At 36.9% G+C, this 13,416-nt stretch overlaps 1 protein-coding gene across 10 annotated transcripts in view; it reads right to left on the reverse strand.

Moving 5' to 3' along the window:
- Positions 1–13,416, reverse strand: part of Itsn1 (intersectin 1) — a 207,855-nt gene that overhangs the window by 90,648 nt on the left and 103,791 nt on the right. For all 10 annotated transcript variants that reach the window (XM_087208245.1, XM_087208250.1, XM_087208242.1 and 7 more), the window contains 2 exons: positions 8,631–8,718; positions 8,256–8,395 (listed from right to left, as the gene is read on the reverse strand). In XM_087208245.1, coding sequence (XP_087064371.1) covers positions 8,256–8,395; positions 8,631–8,718 — 228 coding nt within the window. The remainder of the gene's footprint in view (positions 1–8,255; positions 8,396–8,630; positions 8,719–13,416) is intronic.

Genomic DNA, 13,416 nt, shown 5'->3' on the forward strand with positions numbered 1-13,416 from the left:
CAGTCCTGTATTAGTCAAGAAAAAAACAAAATCAGCTTGGTTTTTATTTTCTTCCCTAGACCAAAGAAGGAAAAAAAATCATTTACTTCTCTTAAAGAGCTAAGATATTTGAACCATAAAACATCTTTGGACATCCTATGCATACAGCCAAAGTGTTTCAAAAACAGTATGCTTGACAAAGTGAATACCCAAGGAGATCTAACTGTTTTTCTACTGAGAGATATGGCTCACTTTCAAGTACAGTGAAGATGCTTGTTCTACTGCTATGCCAATGGGCACAGAATCACTTAATTACTGCAACAACTTCTCCTTCATTGTGTCTTAGAGACGGTCAAAAATGTATCGTGTTGGACTGGGGATTTAGCTCAGTGGTTCCGCCGCCTGCCTCGCAAGCGCAAGGAACAGAGTTCAATCCCCGGTAACAAAAAAAATAAAAAAAAAAGAATGTATCGTGTGAGGTGATATTATATGAAATATAAAGAAGTATCCACCTGAGTAATATGTACAGGAACGCCTTTCACAGACATTATTGTGTATAAATGCCTATGAGAGAAATAAAATTAATTAGCAACAGAGGCCTATGAAAGGAGGCCAGGAGTTATTGGAAATCTGTTTGCCAATCTGGACATCTAACTTTTTGAAAGGATTATTTTGATTTTTGCCCCAGGCTATGTATTAGAAATAAGAGACAAACCAAACATACTTGGATTAATTACCCAAAATTCATGAACTCAATACCATAAATCAAAATTTTTATTAAAATTAAAATGATCTCATAGAAAACTGATCTAGGAACCAGCACCAGAATTGCAGGTGTTATCTATAATGTAATACCTATAGCAAGTTGAAAGTAGAAGTGCTTTTATGTAAACAATCACTATCTCTCACCCCAAAATAATGTGTAGCATGAAACATCAGTCTTTTTAAAAAGGCTTTTGCATTTTAAAATACACTAACTTGCTGGGTGTGGTGGCACATGCCTGTAATTCCAGCACTTGCAAGGCTGAGGCAGAAGGATTGCCGCAAGTTCGAGGCCAGCCTGGGCTACATAGTGAGCTAAAGGCCAGCCTGAGCTACACAGTGAGACCCTGTCTCAAAAAAACAAAAGAACCCACTGACTTTTTCTAATTAAGTGGTCAAAAAATTTAAACTATTATAGAATGCCAAATGACAAACCCAAGTAAGATAGTACTTGTACCTATATTTAAAAATCCAAAAGTAGCTATTTTAGAACACACAAACTATACCTGTCAAGGCAAACAAATATTCCATTTATCTGAAACTCTGAAAGTTTATTATCTCATGATGCACTGAAAGTGGGAGGAGTATAAAGAAAACGATGTATTAATTGGTTACTTAAATTCTGAGAAGGGCTATACATACTAATGTTTAAAACCAAGGGAGGGCAGGGGAATGGGGAAAAAATAAGAACCAAGAGAGATTATGTCACTGTGCAAATTTCCAATGATGAATGTCATTATATTGTATACCTAAAATGTACCAATAAAATTAATTTTCAAAAAAAGCATGCTTAAATATTACTTCTAAATCTGACGTCAGTATTTCACCAAATAGCAAGTGCCATTTCCCATGGTTCAAACGTGTAGCCAATGTATCAGAATTCTTGTGGGAGACGGGGGCAGGTGTGGATGAAGGGGTAGGAAGAGTGGAAAACTGTCTTCTCTGCATCAGGACTAGGAGGCTGTGGTCAGTACCTTGATATTCCCAGAAAGAGAAAATAGACTCAGGTTTGTGCTGGAAATGGGAATTGTCTCCAAAATGTCTCAGCTTTATAGTCACAAAAGCAACATCCTATTACTTCAAGTACTGTGTATGCTGTTCTAAGGGATAAAGTTGGAAAGGGCTTGAGTAAACATGAGAATTTAAATAGAGATGGGAGGTTGAGGGAGGAGGAAGGCAAGTTGGAGGTGAGCCCAAATTGTAACTAAAAACAATCAACCACCACCCCACTGACCAGGCTACTGGCTTGACATAGACTCTCATATGTAACATCCATTAATGATTTTAACTCTGGGGAATATTGTAGTTATTTGTTTATATTTAAGGAATCTATATAAAGTTCCACAATTACAAGTAAGGAGTTAGAGGATTTTATTACTTCTATGTAGAAGGCTTTTCCAAAGGATTACACAGGTTATTTTATCTTGAACAAAATAAGGTAGTAAACCATGAAACAGTCAAATATTACTCTACTGATTATGAGAGAGCAATGTTGTTATTTGAATTCACACTGATTTCTCTTGCTGTCTCTCCATCTCTTTCTGGATCTTTTTTTTCCAGCACTGTTTCCCTTCACATGCACTTTTTTCCTGACTTCTCATTCTGTTCTGCAGTTCTTTCTCCAGCTCTTTTGTTTTCTCCCCTTGCTGCTAAACATTTTGCCTTTCACTGCCTCCATAATGAATGAGCCTGCCATGAAAGCAAGTGTCTGAAACCAAGAGCAGAAAAGCCTTAGTTAAGCAAACAACCTTAGTTACTATAAGTGGCATTCTCATTTTAACATCAATTCAGTTCTCAAGAATAACTCAGAAAAGGTATCATTATGGACAAATATTGCATTTCTAACCAACTCTGTGTCAAATTGAAGAAGTCTGGATTTGCCAGGTATATTAAAGAATATGATTCTTACTTCTGAATTAGTCCTAATTTTACTAGGAAATAAAATGCTTCTGGCATAATATACTGACCATAATTCTGTCTCTCATATGATGGGGAAATACACAGACACAAATTACAATGGAGTGCTCTTTCAGATCTGTACAGGGGCAGACTCAGTGGTCCACAACGCCTGTTACACAGACAAGACTCCAGCAGACAGTACCTTGTCCAGCTTGTAATTCAGAGCTCACACCGTCACACATACAACTTGGCAAGAGGACAGATCAGTCATACTCCATGATTAATAATTACAGATCATTATAAACATTACAAAGAAGGCTTGGTACACTTCATGGCAAATGCTAGCTGAGACACTGAGCACTCATCTGCAGAGGGAACATGAAGCACAGAGCTGGAGGTGGTTCATCATTCTTAGTCTGAGAAAGATGTGCATTGCCTGAGTAGGGCATGGAGACCTTTAGAAAGAAGTCTAAGTGGATGACGCAGCCCAGGAGAACTGCCAGGCACTGCCACATTGCCTCCTCCATTGACACTGACTGGAAGAAAGAAATGCTCAAATGTAAACGGCCATTCACATTAGGGCTTGTCCAGTACACAGCGACCAGACAGGAACCAACAAGGACTCAACTTTTCAACATGAAACATAAAATCTAAACTCTTTAGGTGTTGATTCTTTTCATTTTCCTGATACTGGGGATTGAACCAGGGCCTCTGCACTGAGCTACATCCCCAGCTCTTTTTCAAATTTTGAGTCAAGGTCTCACTAAGACACTGAATTGCCTGCGCTGGGCTCAAACTTGCAATCCCCCTGCTTCAGCCTCCCAGAGTGGTGGTATTATAGGTGTGTACCACCACACCCGGCTTGTTAGATTCTCTTTATCTGGCACACAATGGAACCTGGCAAACCTGCTCCTATCACAGCTAAGACATTAAACACTGGAACATTAGGATGTCAGTGCCAAGAAAAACTGCTCCAATGATACTAACGCCGCCAAGGCAAAGTGAAGCCAGGTGCTACTACCCAAGGATTCCTAATCAGTAATGGTACTTGACACTTGTTAAAACCATAATTTTATACCTCTAGGTAAGCACCGTAAGAAAAACAATTATGACTCTACATGCCCTTTAGGCACATAGATTCTCCAAAAAATGTAATTCTAAAAAATGTTGATTTTCCTATAAACTGAAATATAAAGAAAAAGTTATAGATAAGCAATGATTTTAATTAGATGTTTCTGGAACATGAAATTGAGAAGATGATTGATTTCTTTACATAAAATGTTTATTGTATGTTGACTATGTTCTAAAAGTAGAAATGTGTGAATAAATTTGACCTACTACATTAAAACTTTCAGAAGTAGTGATTCATGACAGCAATGATCAATAACAAAATCAATTACTCCTGGGCTAATTCACTGTTTTGCTATTTCATATAATCATCAAAAAGCTAAAATTTATAAAATTCATATTAAAGTCAACATAAATACAAAGGTTGCCAACTGGGAAATGTCTAGCACAAGAGCTACAATATCTTAGGGTGCTACAGTTTCTCTGCTTCAACATCCCTATTTTTCATAGATTTATTTTTTAAAAATAGCAAAGTTTACTCACTATCCTAATATTCCTATTTCCTTTCTCAGGTAATCTTGATCCCAAATGTTACATTAGAAAGACACATCTTGGGATCTCTTTTTTTTAGGGCTGAGGTTCAAACCCAGGATTTTGCACAGGCTAAAACAAACACTCTATGACTGAGCTACATCCTTAGCCCCCATCTTAGGATCTTTTTTAGAAGATATAAAGACCATATCTATAAGGTAAATGTTCATTTAAATGCATGGGAGCCAGGTGTGGTGGCACATGCCTATAATCCCAGCACTTGAGAGGCAGAGGTAGGAGGATTGCCTCGTTTGAGGCTAGCCTGGGCTGAACAGTGAGTTCAGGGCCAGACTGAACTACAAAGCGAGGCCCTGTCTCAAAAAAAAAAACATGAGGGAAAAAAAAAAAAGCATGGAAAACAGCCTTCTCCAAGAACAGAAAAGTCCCATTTCTAGGAGCCTAGAGAGAAATGTAAACGTCCAGGATTTCCAATCACAGACTGAATCTGGAATCACTAACAGCAACAGACCATAATTCTAAGTATGGTTTATATTTTCAATATTGCTTTCTATATGAAACAAAGACTTGTTAGCCTGACTACAACAGTAACTTTTTCTTTTTAAATAAAGACTTGAGGACTTCCCATCACTGGTTATCAGATCTTGGGTAGAGAAGGTGAAGTGTAATTCTACCTGAACTGAAGAAAATAGGAGAAACCCTCAAAAGAAGAATGAACCTCAACTAGACATTCTGAAAGAAGTAAATAAATCAGATTATGGGGGGGGGGGGTTGGTACTGGGGATCGAACTCGGGTCCTTGCTCTTGGGCAGCAGGCGGTGAAACCACTGAGCTAAATCCCCAGCCCAGATTATGTTTTCTTTTTTAAAAGGAAAGAATGATAAAATATACTTAGTCTTTACCTTCTTTCTCATTTAAGAAACTATACTTTCCAATAGCTGTCTTGGCCTTCACAATCAGGGCTAAGGAGGGTACAATTACATCTTGTCTGGTCTTTCTACTTAACTAGACAGAACTGACTGCACTTGAAAGTAAGTGAATCATCTTCTGTAAGTAGTTGTGTTTTGTGGAAAAAGGAGAAGTAGTTTTGCTAAATATTATCCTCATTTGGAGTCAAACCATTGAACACAGGTTTAGTATCCTGGTCAATTGACCTTAAAATTTTTTACTAGCTTACAGTCAGTGAATTGTACTTTCTTCTTTCCTGTGAGCCATCTTCATGAACACAAAATGCAACTGCTACGTCCTAATTTCTTTTCTACCCGCTGCTTTCCTTTTGGGAAAAGAATGTTTAGAATATGGAAGATTCATTGCAACAGGGTTAAATTTGTAGAAATGCCTGCACAACTGCCAATGACAAGGCAAGGCAAAAGTGCTATTTTTCATCTTTGATGTGAACATTCTAAAGGAACTGTGTTATCGTATCAAGAGAGACATCAAAGAAACCCCAAGGGGCAGGCTGCTGGCTCTTCCTGGTCTATTTCATCACAAAATAATGAATATATGTACTAAAGTTAAACAAACCAACAAAGAAACCACTTCGCATTTTTCAGTGTGTCCACAACAAAAGTGGGCAGGAGACCCTCAAGAAGCTAAATGCTAATCCAGCCTCTGAGTTGTCTCAGTAAAATTATAAATCTTTTGATTCTTCAATTTAACTGTTTCTGTTTTGGTTTCACTGGGTTTCAGAGGAATTCTGGATATAATAACCATAAGACAACACAACATATTCATTAAATCTTCTAAATCAATGTTAAATAGCAAAACAATAGGGCTAATATTGGCTTGTGAATTTTCTTGCCATATTAAGTTTAAAGTTAATAAATAATGGTAAACCAAATTAAAATTAAAAAGAAACAAATGTTCTTATTTAAAAGTAGGTATATTGGAGTAGGGGGTCAGTAAAATAAGAGGGCTCAAGTCAGCCTCTATATAAAAAGTACTCTGACACTAGGGCAGCAATAGTCAGGTGGTAACTGGTCGAGACGGACTCCTACATTTTAAGGATGTTCTCTTCAGCAACGCAACAGCACTTTAACTGCCAAAGTTATTAAATCCATACAATTTCTTGGCATTAATCAAAAGTCTCCCTCTGGAGTACTATTTTCTGATATCTGAACTTTGTTTCAGGAGTTAAAATTTTTAGAAAAAACCCCATAAAAACCATAAGACAAAAATCTGTACTACTACTAGATCCCAAAGGCAGCCAAATACTTAACAGTTTATATTCTAAGAGACTACTAAAATGTATTGTAAAACTGCAATAATGTTGTATTCTTTTTGCTTAAAACAGTGATGTTAGGGCCAGGGATTTAGCTCAGTGGTTCTGCTGCCTGCCTCGAAAGTGCAAGGACCCAAGTTCGATCCCCGGCACCAAAAAAAAAAAAAAAAAAAAAAGTAAAGAATTAAAACAGTGATGTTACAGTGAGAGCTAGTGTGAACATTTTCTATTGTAAAGATGAACTTACAGCTGTGCTTCTAATACTTATATATCATACAAAATCACATATGTACAAATATAGAACAGTGTGTGCACACACACACACAATGTAAACATGGAAGCAAAGTGAAGGGAAACACTAGGTTGGCTAAAGAGTATTTCCCTTAGGAGCATTTTCCTGGAATTGTACAACTGAGGAAAGTTCCATTCCGGGCACTCTGAAAGAACGGCACAAACACCTCCTACTCAGATGTCTAGACAATCTGGCCTAGTCTCTCAATCCAGAGGTCAACTAAAAATCTCAAGAATGCTTTGTAATTTTTTTTTTTTGAGACAGCGTCTCACTGTGTAACATAGGCTGGCCTCAATCTTGCCACAATCCTCCTGTCTTTGCCTCCCTAGTGCTGGGATTACAAGCATGTACCTCATGCCTGGCTTGCTTTCTAATTTTTAAACATTTTTTTTTGTTTAGTAATATAAAATAAGAGTTTTACTTCCTCCTACTATCAAAAGCTAAACTGGCCACAATCAGAAAAGATTTTAAGCTACAAAAAGCATGGTGACCCATGACTGTAATTCCAGCTACCTGAGAGGCTGAGGCAGGAGGATGGCAAGTTAGAGGTCAGCTCTGGAGACTTAGTGAGACCCTGTCTCAAAGTTAAAAAAAAAGGCTGGGGATGTAACTCAATGGTATGGCACCTGGGGGTTCAATCCTCAGGACTACAAAAAGAAGAAAAAAGAGACAAAAGGAAAAACAATATCTGGAGGGGAAAATGTGTAACATCCAATTTCTAATAAGAACATGATTGATTAAAAGCTCTAATATCTACTTGCATCTAAAGTAATTATTTATAAGAAATGAACTATTGTAGCTTTATTATAACATTCGTAAAATGATAAAGTTGTAAAGTTAAATTCAAAACACCAAATTTGAAAGAAGCTGTGATCTTTACTGTTTGATGTTTCCCCAGAACACTGACAATTTCCTGAGTTCTACAGCGCAAATGCAACAAAACCATACACCACTTCTGCCACAGAGACAAAAGCAATTACTCCAGCAAACGATAAAGTTAAAAACTGTGAAGTAACAAAATTAAGGATCTACATTTAAGCACAATTTTGAAGCTAAGAAGTGGCAGAAAAATTCTCACTTTTAAAGGAGAAAACAGTCCCTTTTAGTAATCTTCAAAGAATTAAGGAAAAGGAAGCTTTTGTGGCCTAGCTTTTGGAATTCAACCTGATATGATTATAAATAGACAAAAGGATGGAAATGAATAAAAATATAATTCAATAAAAATATGATTCAGATTAAAGACAGATGTCAGGCTGGGCCCACCCATTCAGGCCTAATTTATAGGTGTCAGATTCATTTTGATTTTGAAAAGGAGAAAACTGCAATTTAGATGGTGTACTGTTCATTCATGCATGTGAAGGCTCTTGTTAAGGCTAAACCAGTGCAACAAATTTTTCTGCCTAGGATTCAGTATCAACTAATCACCTGGACAGTTAGAAAAATTAAAGGGTAGGACATACATGTAGGCACACGTAGGATAGTTACCTTCAGCTGGTTATTGAAAATATCAATCTCCTGCAGTTTTGACCTAGTTTCCTTCTCCACCTCATCCAGTTGGTCTCGTAGCCGCTGCCGAGCTAGTTCTTTTGCTTCTAAGGCTCTTTTGAGTGTAAGAAGCGAATCTCCTATTTTAGAAAAACATTGTAAGATAGGAAAACTTACACTGGCAGCAAGGAAAATACTATTTAATGTTGTCGTGTCATTTAAGGAAATTGTTGCTGTTAAAAAACAGGGGGAAAAAAAGGGAAAAGTAGGGGCTGGAGGTGCAAAGTGTGCTTAGCATGCATGAGGCCCTGCGTTTGATCCCCAAAGAGAAAAAAGAAAGATAGGAAAGTTCAGCTTTAAAAACTAAACACTTACTGTGCAAGCTGTTCTGCTGAACTTGTTTTAACTGGTCATTGAGTACCTGCTTTTCTGGAATAAGTCTTCCAAGCATTTGCTGAGATTCCTACAAGGGAGGAATGACAGGAAACACTACTAAGTACACACTCAACATCAGACAGCATTTCAGTCAGTCTTTCTGTCCCTCAGAGACACTCCTAATCTCATCCCAAATCCTTCATGCTGAATACATTTAATCATTAGTCAGGGTGGCTTTTGTTTTCTTGTCAAGGAATTAACTTTTGGTCAAATGCTTTTCACTAAAATAAAGACAGTTATAATTCCTACGATGTTGCTTACAGTTTTGTTGACTTTCTGGATATTTATAAGGTTTTAAAAATGGCATTTCTTAAGTACAACCCTGCAGAGAAAAAAACTGATAATAATTTCTCAATTGCATGGGGATCAGGTACAAATGAAGTGACCCTGTTGCTTAGAAGATAGCTCAGTAGGAAGTATTCTATTATTTTAATCTGAGCTTTGATAATTAATATGGCAGAATTTAGCTTTACCATATACTTTATGGCAGAAACAGAAATCAAAAAGTGATTTGTTATACCTAGAGTCCTAGCTGCCATACATGCTTTTTCACCACACAGGATGAAATTGTAAACAGACACCCAAAAATCTTGAACTGGTGCAAGAAAAAGAGCAAAAACCACACACCGTACAAGGCTGTTTGGAGTTTTCATGGTTAAGCTGCCAGGCACAGTTAAGTCCACTGAAATTATGCTATGTAGTTTCTACATGACTCAGTAAAATGGCAGCCTTTCCAGGAAAAAATAAGGAATGTGTGACTTTTTTATTCTGAGAAAAAATGATCACTAAGGGGCTGGGGATGTAACACAGGGGTACAGTGCTTGCCTAGCATCCAAGAGGCCCTGGGTTCAACTTTCAGGACTGCAAAACAAGGAAGTAAGCGGAAAAAAAAAAAAAAAAGCTGAAAGATCTCCAAGTGCTGACTTTTGGTTTGAAAAAATAAAAATGCCTTACTTAAAAACAATCATCAGAGGCTCAGAACCAGTCTCCTCGAACACCCATCTTTAGATAGAGACCGGCTTTGTGTGGGATAAATCTTTGTGTATTCTAGGCCTTAATGGCAGAGAGGCTAGCTCAACAGAGAGGATTTAGAGGCCTCGTCTATGAATAATTCAACCGCCCCCCCCAACTCTCAAGAAACTTCAGAAAACAGAACACACAAATCAGATCATTTCCCAAAGAAGCACAGCCAAATGAATTCCTTTTCTCATTCTCCTCCTGAATTTCAGCAAGGGATCTTCCCGGATCCCAAAGTTTCTTTCCTGAACTGAGACAAATGAAGAAATAATAAGATGGAGCTTGGCTCAGGTCACTCTATTAAAACTTTACTTTAAAATGTATATATAGCCTAAGTTGCTAAAATAGGCTAAGCCAGTACTAAGGGCTCCCTGACTCATTTGTAAGTATCTGTTAATCCATGTAAGGAAAGAGAACCAAAATCTCATTGCCTGTTGTGTATCTCTCCTTCTTTAAACTATGTCTTATTTTTTACTTCACTACTTTCTCAAGAATCCTGATCTGTAATTATTACTAACAGTTGAACAGTCTATGCATCAGTCCTAAATAACAAATATGTATTTGTTTATACAACATTTGGCAATAATACTGGTATTCTGAACAATGACCTTTATTAAACCCTAAGTTTTCCATTGTTTTATTTTATGGTTTTTTTGTTTGTTTGTTTTGGTACCAGGGATTGAACTCAGGTCTTTGCACTTGCGCAGCAGGCAGCGAAACCACTGAGCTAAATCCCCGGCCCTCCATTGTTTTATTTTATGAAACTTCTCATCAACAGTTAATGAAACACATAAAAAAGGGTTATGATACAGACGAATTTATTTTAAAAATGTACATGCATTTAAAAAATATTTTAAAACAATTTCTGGCAATGAACTTCTGATACTAATTACTCTGTATGTTCATATTCCAAAATCTCAAACAGTCGTGAGAGCTTTCTCTGGACTTCCCAGTACATGTAACAACAAATGACTGAACTGAAAGCAGGAAACAGATGAATGCATAATGATGGTTTTCACATTTCTCTTTCAGTGATTGACAAAAGTAGTCACAAAATCAGTAAAGACAGAAGACTAAACTAGTTCTTACTATTCTATCAATCAAAGAAGAAACAGCAAGAAAACATTCTGAATAGAACATGAAAATACATGTTGGCATGGTGGCACACATTTGTAATCCCAGCACTTGGGAAGCTGAGGCAGCAGAATCTCCATGAATTTGAGGCCAACTGGGCTCATAGTGAGTTTAAGGCCAGTCTGAACTACAGTGTGAGACCCTGTCTCACAAAACCAAAAAAGAAAAATGAAACAAAAACAAAAAGCCAGGTGTGGTAGCACTAGTTTATAATCCCAGTTCTCTAGGAAGTTGAGGCTGAAGGATCGTAAGTTTGACCCCAGAGTGGGCAATGTAGGGATTTAGCAAGACACTGCCTCAAAGGTAAAAATTAAAAGGGCTGGAAATATAGCTCAGTACAAAAGCCCTAGGTTCCATCTCCAATTCCACAAAAAGGAAAACAAAAACCCCATGGAACATGGATATAGCAGTGCTGAGAAGGAAATTTATAACTCAAAACACTTATATCAGAAATGAAATGTTCACATTCCATCTCTAAGCTTCCTGCTTAAAAAGCTAGAAAAAAGAAAATTAAACCCCAAATAAGTAAATGGAAGGAAACAATAAATAAAGAAAAAAGCTTAAGTAGTTGAAATAGAAAACAGACATAGGGAAGAATGAATAAAGCCAAAGAACTTATTTTTAAATAAAAATCAATAAAAACAATAAACTTCCTGCTAGAATGATTAAGAAGCAGGGGGGATAGCAGGATGAGAAAAGAAGGGGAGAGGGGGACAGCAGGTGGCAGGAAAAGAGAGAGGCAATATAAATTACCAGTATCAGAAAGGAAAGGTGGAACTGCACTACAGATACGACAGCAGGCTTACAAAGAATAAAAGAATATTAAGAATAACGTTAAGTAAATAAATGATTTAGATAAATTGAATAAATTCATAGAAAGTTACAAATAAATTATCAAAATAGACCCAAGAAGAAATAAAACTTTGAATCCCTGTGCCTACTGAATTTATTTTATTTTATTTTTTTTTCTGGTACCAGGGATTGAACTAGAGACCTTGCACTTGTGAGGCAGGCATGGCACCACTGAGCTAAATCTCCAGCCCTTACTGAATTTATTTTACAATTAAAAATCCTATCATAATGAAATAGCCAAGCCCAGGGCTGGGAATTTAGCTCAGGGCCGGGGATTTAGCTCAGTGGTTCCGCCACCTGCCTTGAAAGCTCAAGGATCCAAGTTTGATCCCCGGTACCAAAAAAAAAAAAGAAATATCCAAGCCCAAAAGGCTTCTCTGATAAACATGACCAAAAATTTAAAGAAACACCATTTCAACACAAATATTTTTAAAATAGAGATGAAATATCCTCCAACTTATTTTTTGTTTGTTTTGGTTTTTTTTGGTACCGGGGATCAAACTCAGGTCCTTGCGCTTGCAAGGCAGGCAGCAGAACCACTGAGCTAAATCCCCAGCCCTCCAACTTATTTTTTGAGGCCAGTATTACCCTGATACCAAAACTAGAAAAGGATATTCACAAGAAAATTACAGACCAATATCCTTCATGAATTTAGTTTTGGGTTTTTTTGTTTTTTGTTTTTGTTATTTTGGTACCAGGGATCGAACTCGGGACCTTGCACTTGCAAGGCAGGTGCCGGAACCACTGAGCTAAATCCCAGCCTATCCTTCCTGAATTTAAATGAAAAGATCTTTCATAAATGGTAATCTGAACATAGTGAAATATTTTTATATAGGAATTCCCTGTACCTGACACAGGGCATCTACAGAAAACCAAGCTGCATAGGTAATGGTGAAAGAGCTTCCTTCTAAGATTCAGAACAAGCTTCTCAGCACTTCCACGCAGTATAGTACCAAAGGCCTAGTCAACGAAGTGAGATACACACACACACACACAAACACACAAAGGGAAGTATACAAAGTAGAAAATTAAAAAATAAAGATGTGGCATGTTCTGTACATTGGAACCATTAAGCTATACAAACTCTTTTATTTGAACTAAGAAATTAGTTAAATAACAACAGATACAAACCAATATATAGCGCTGGCCTAGCAAGCTCAAAGATGTGGGTTTGATCCCCAGTACTACAAAACAAACAAACAAACAAGTTCTAATGACCTAAGTGAAATGACAGATACGTTGTAAGACTCAATATTAAGATGTCAAACCTTCCCAAACTGATCTATACATTCAAATAAAATTTCAACAAAATTCCAAATATTTTTTTTAAAAAGCCCCCAATAAACTGATTATAAAGCTTACATGGAAATGAAACAGAAGAGCCAAAAATCAAATCTGAAAAAGACAAACAATAACAAAGAACTCACACAACTTGACCTCAAAGGTTATTCAAAAGCTACAGTTATCAAGAGTGAGGGGCTGGTAAAAGGACACTCACAGATCAAAAGAACAGAAGAGTCTGGAACAGACTTTTTACAAATATACTCAAATGATTTTTAGCAATGTGTACCACTGATGTGTCTTTTGGGTTAAACAAACATTTATGATATAACAATTCCATTCCAAAACAATTTACCCAAGAGAAATAAAATATTTTTCTTTTCAAGAAAGACTTGTATATACATAAGTGTCAACTGCAGTTTTATTTTTAAAATTCCCAAGC

Source organism: Heterocephalus glaber, unplaced genomic scaffold (assembly GCF_053883595.1).
Source record: "Heterocephalus glaber isolate CG9 unplaced genomic scaffold, H.glaber_assembly_v1.0 deba00000122, whole genome shotgun sequence".
Taxonomy (NCBI): Eukaryota; Metazoa; Chordata; class Mammalia; order Rodentia; family Bathyergidae; genus Heterocephalus; species Heterocephalus glaber.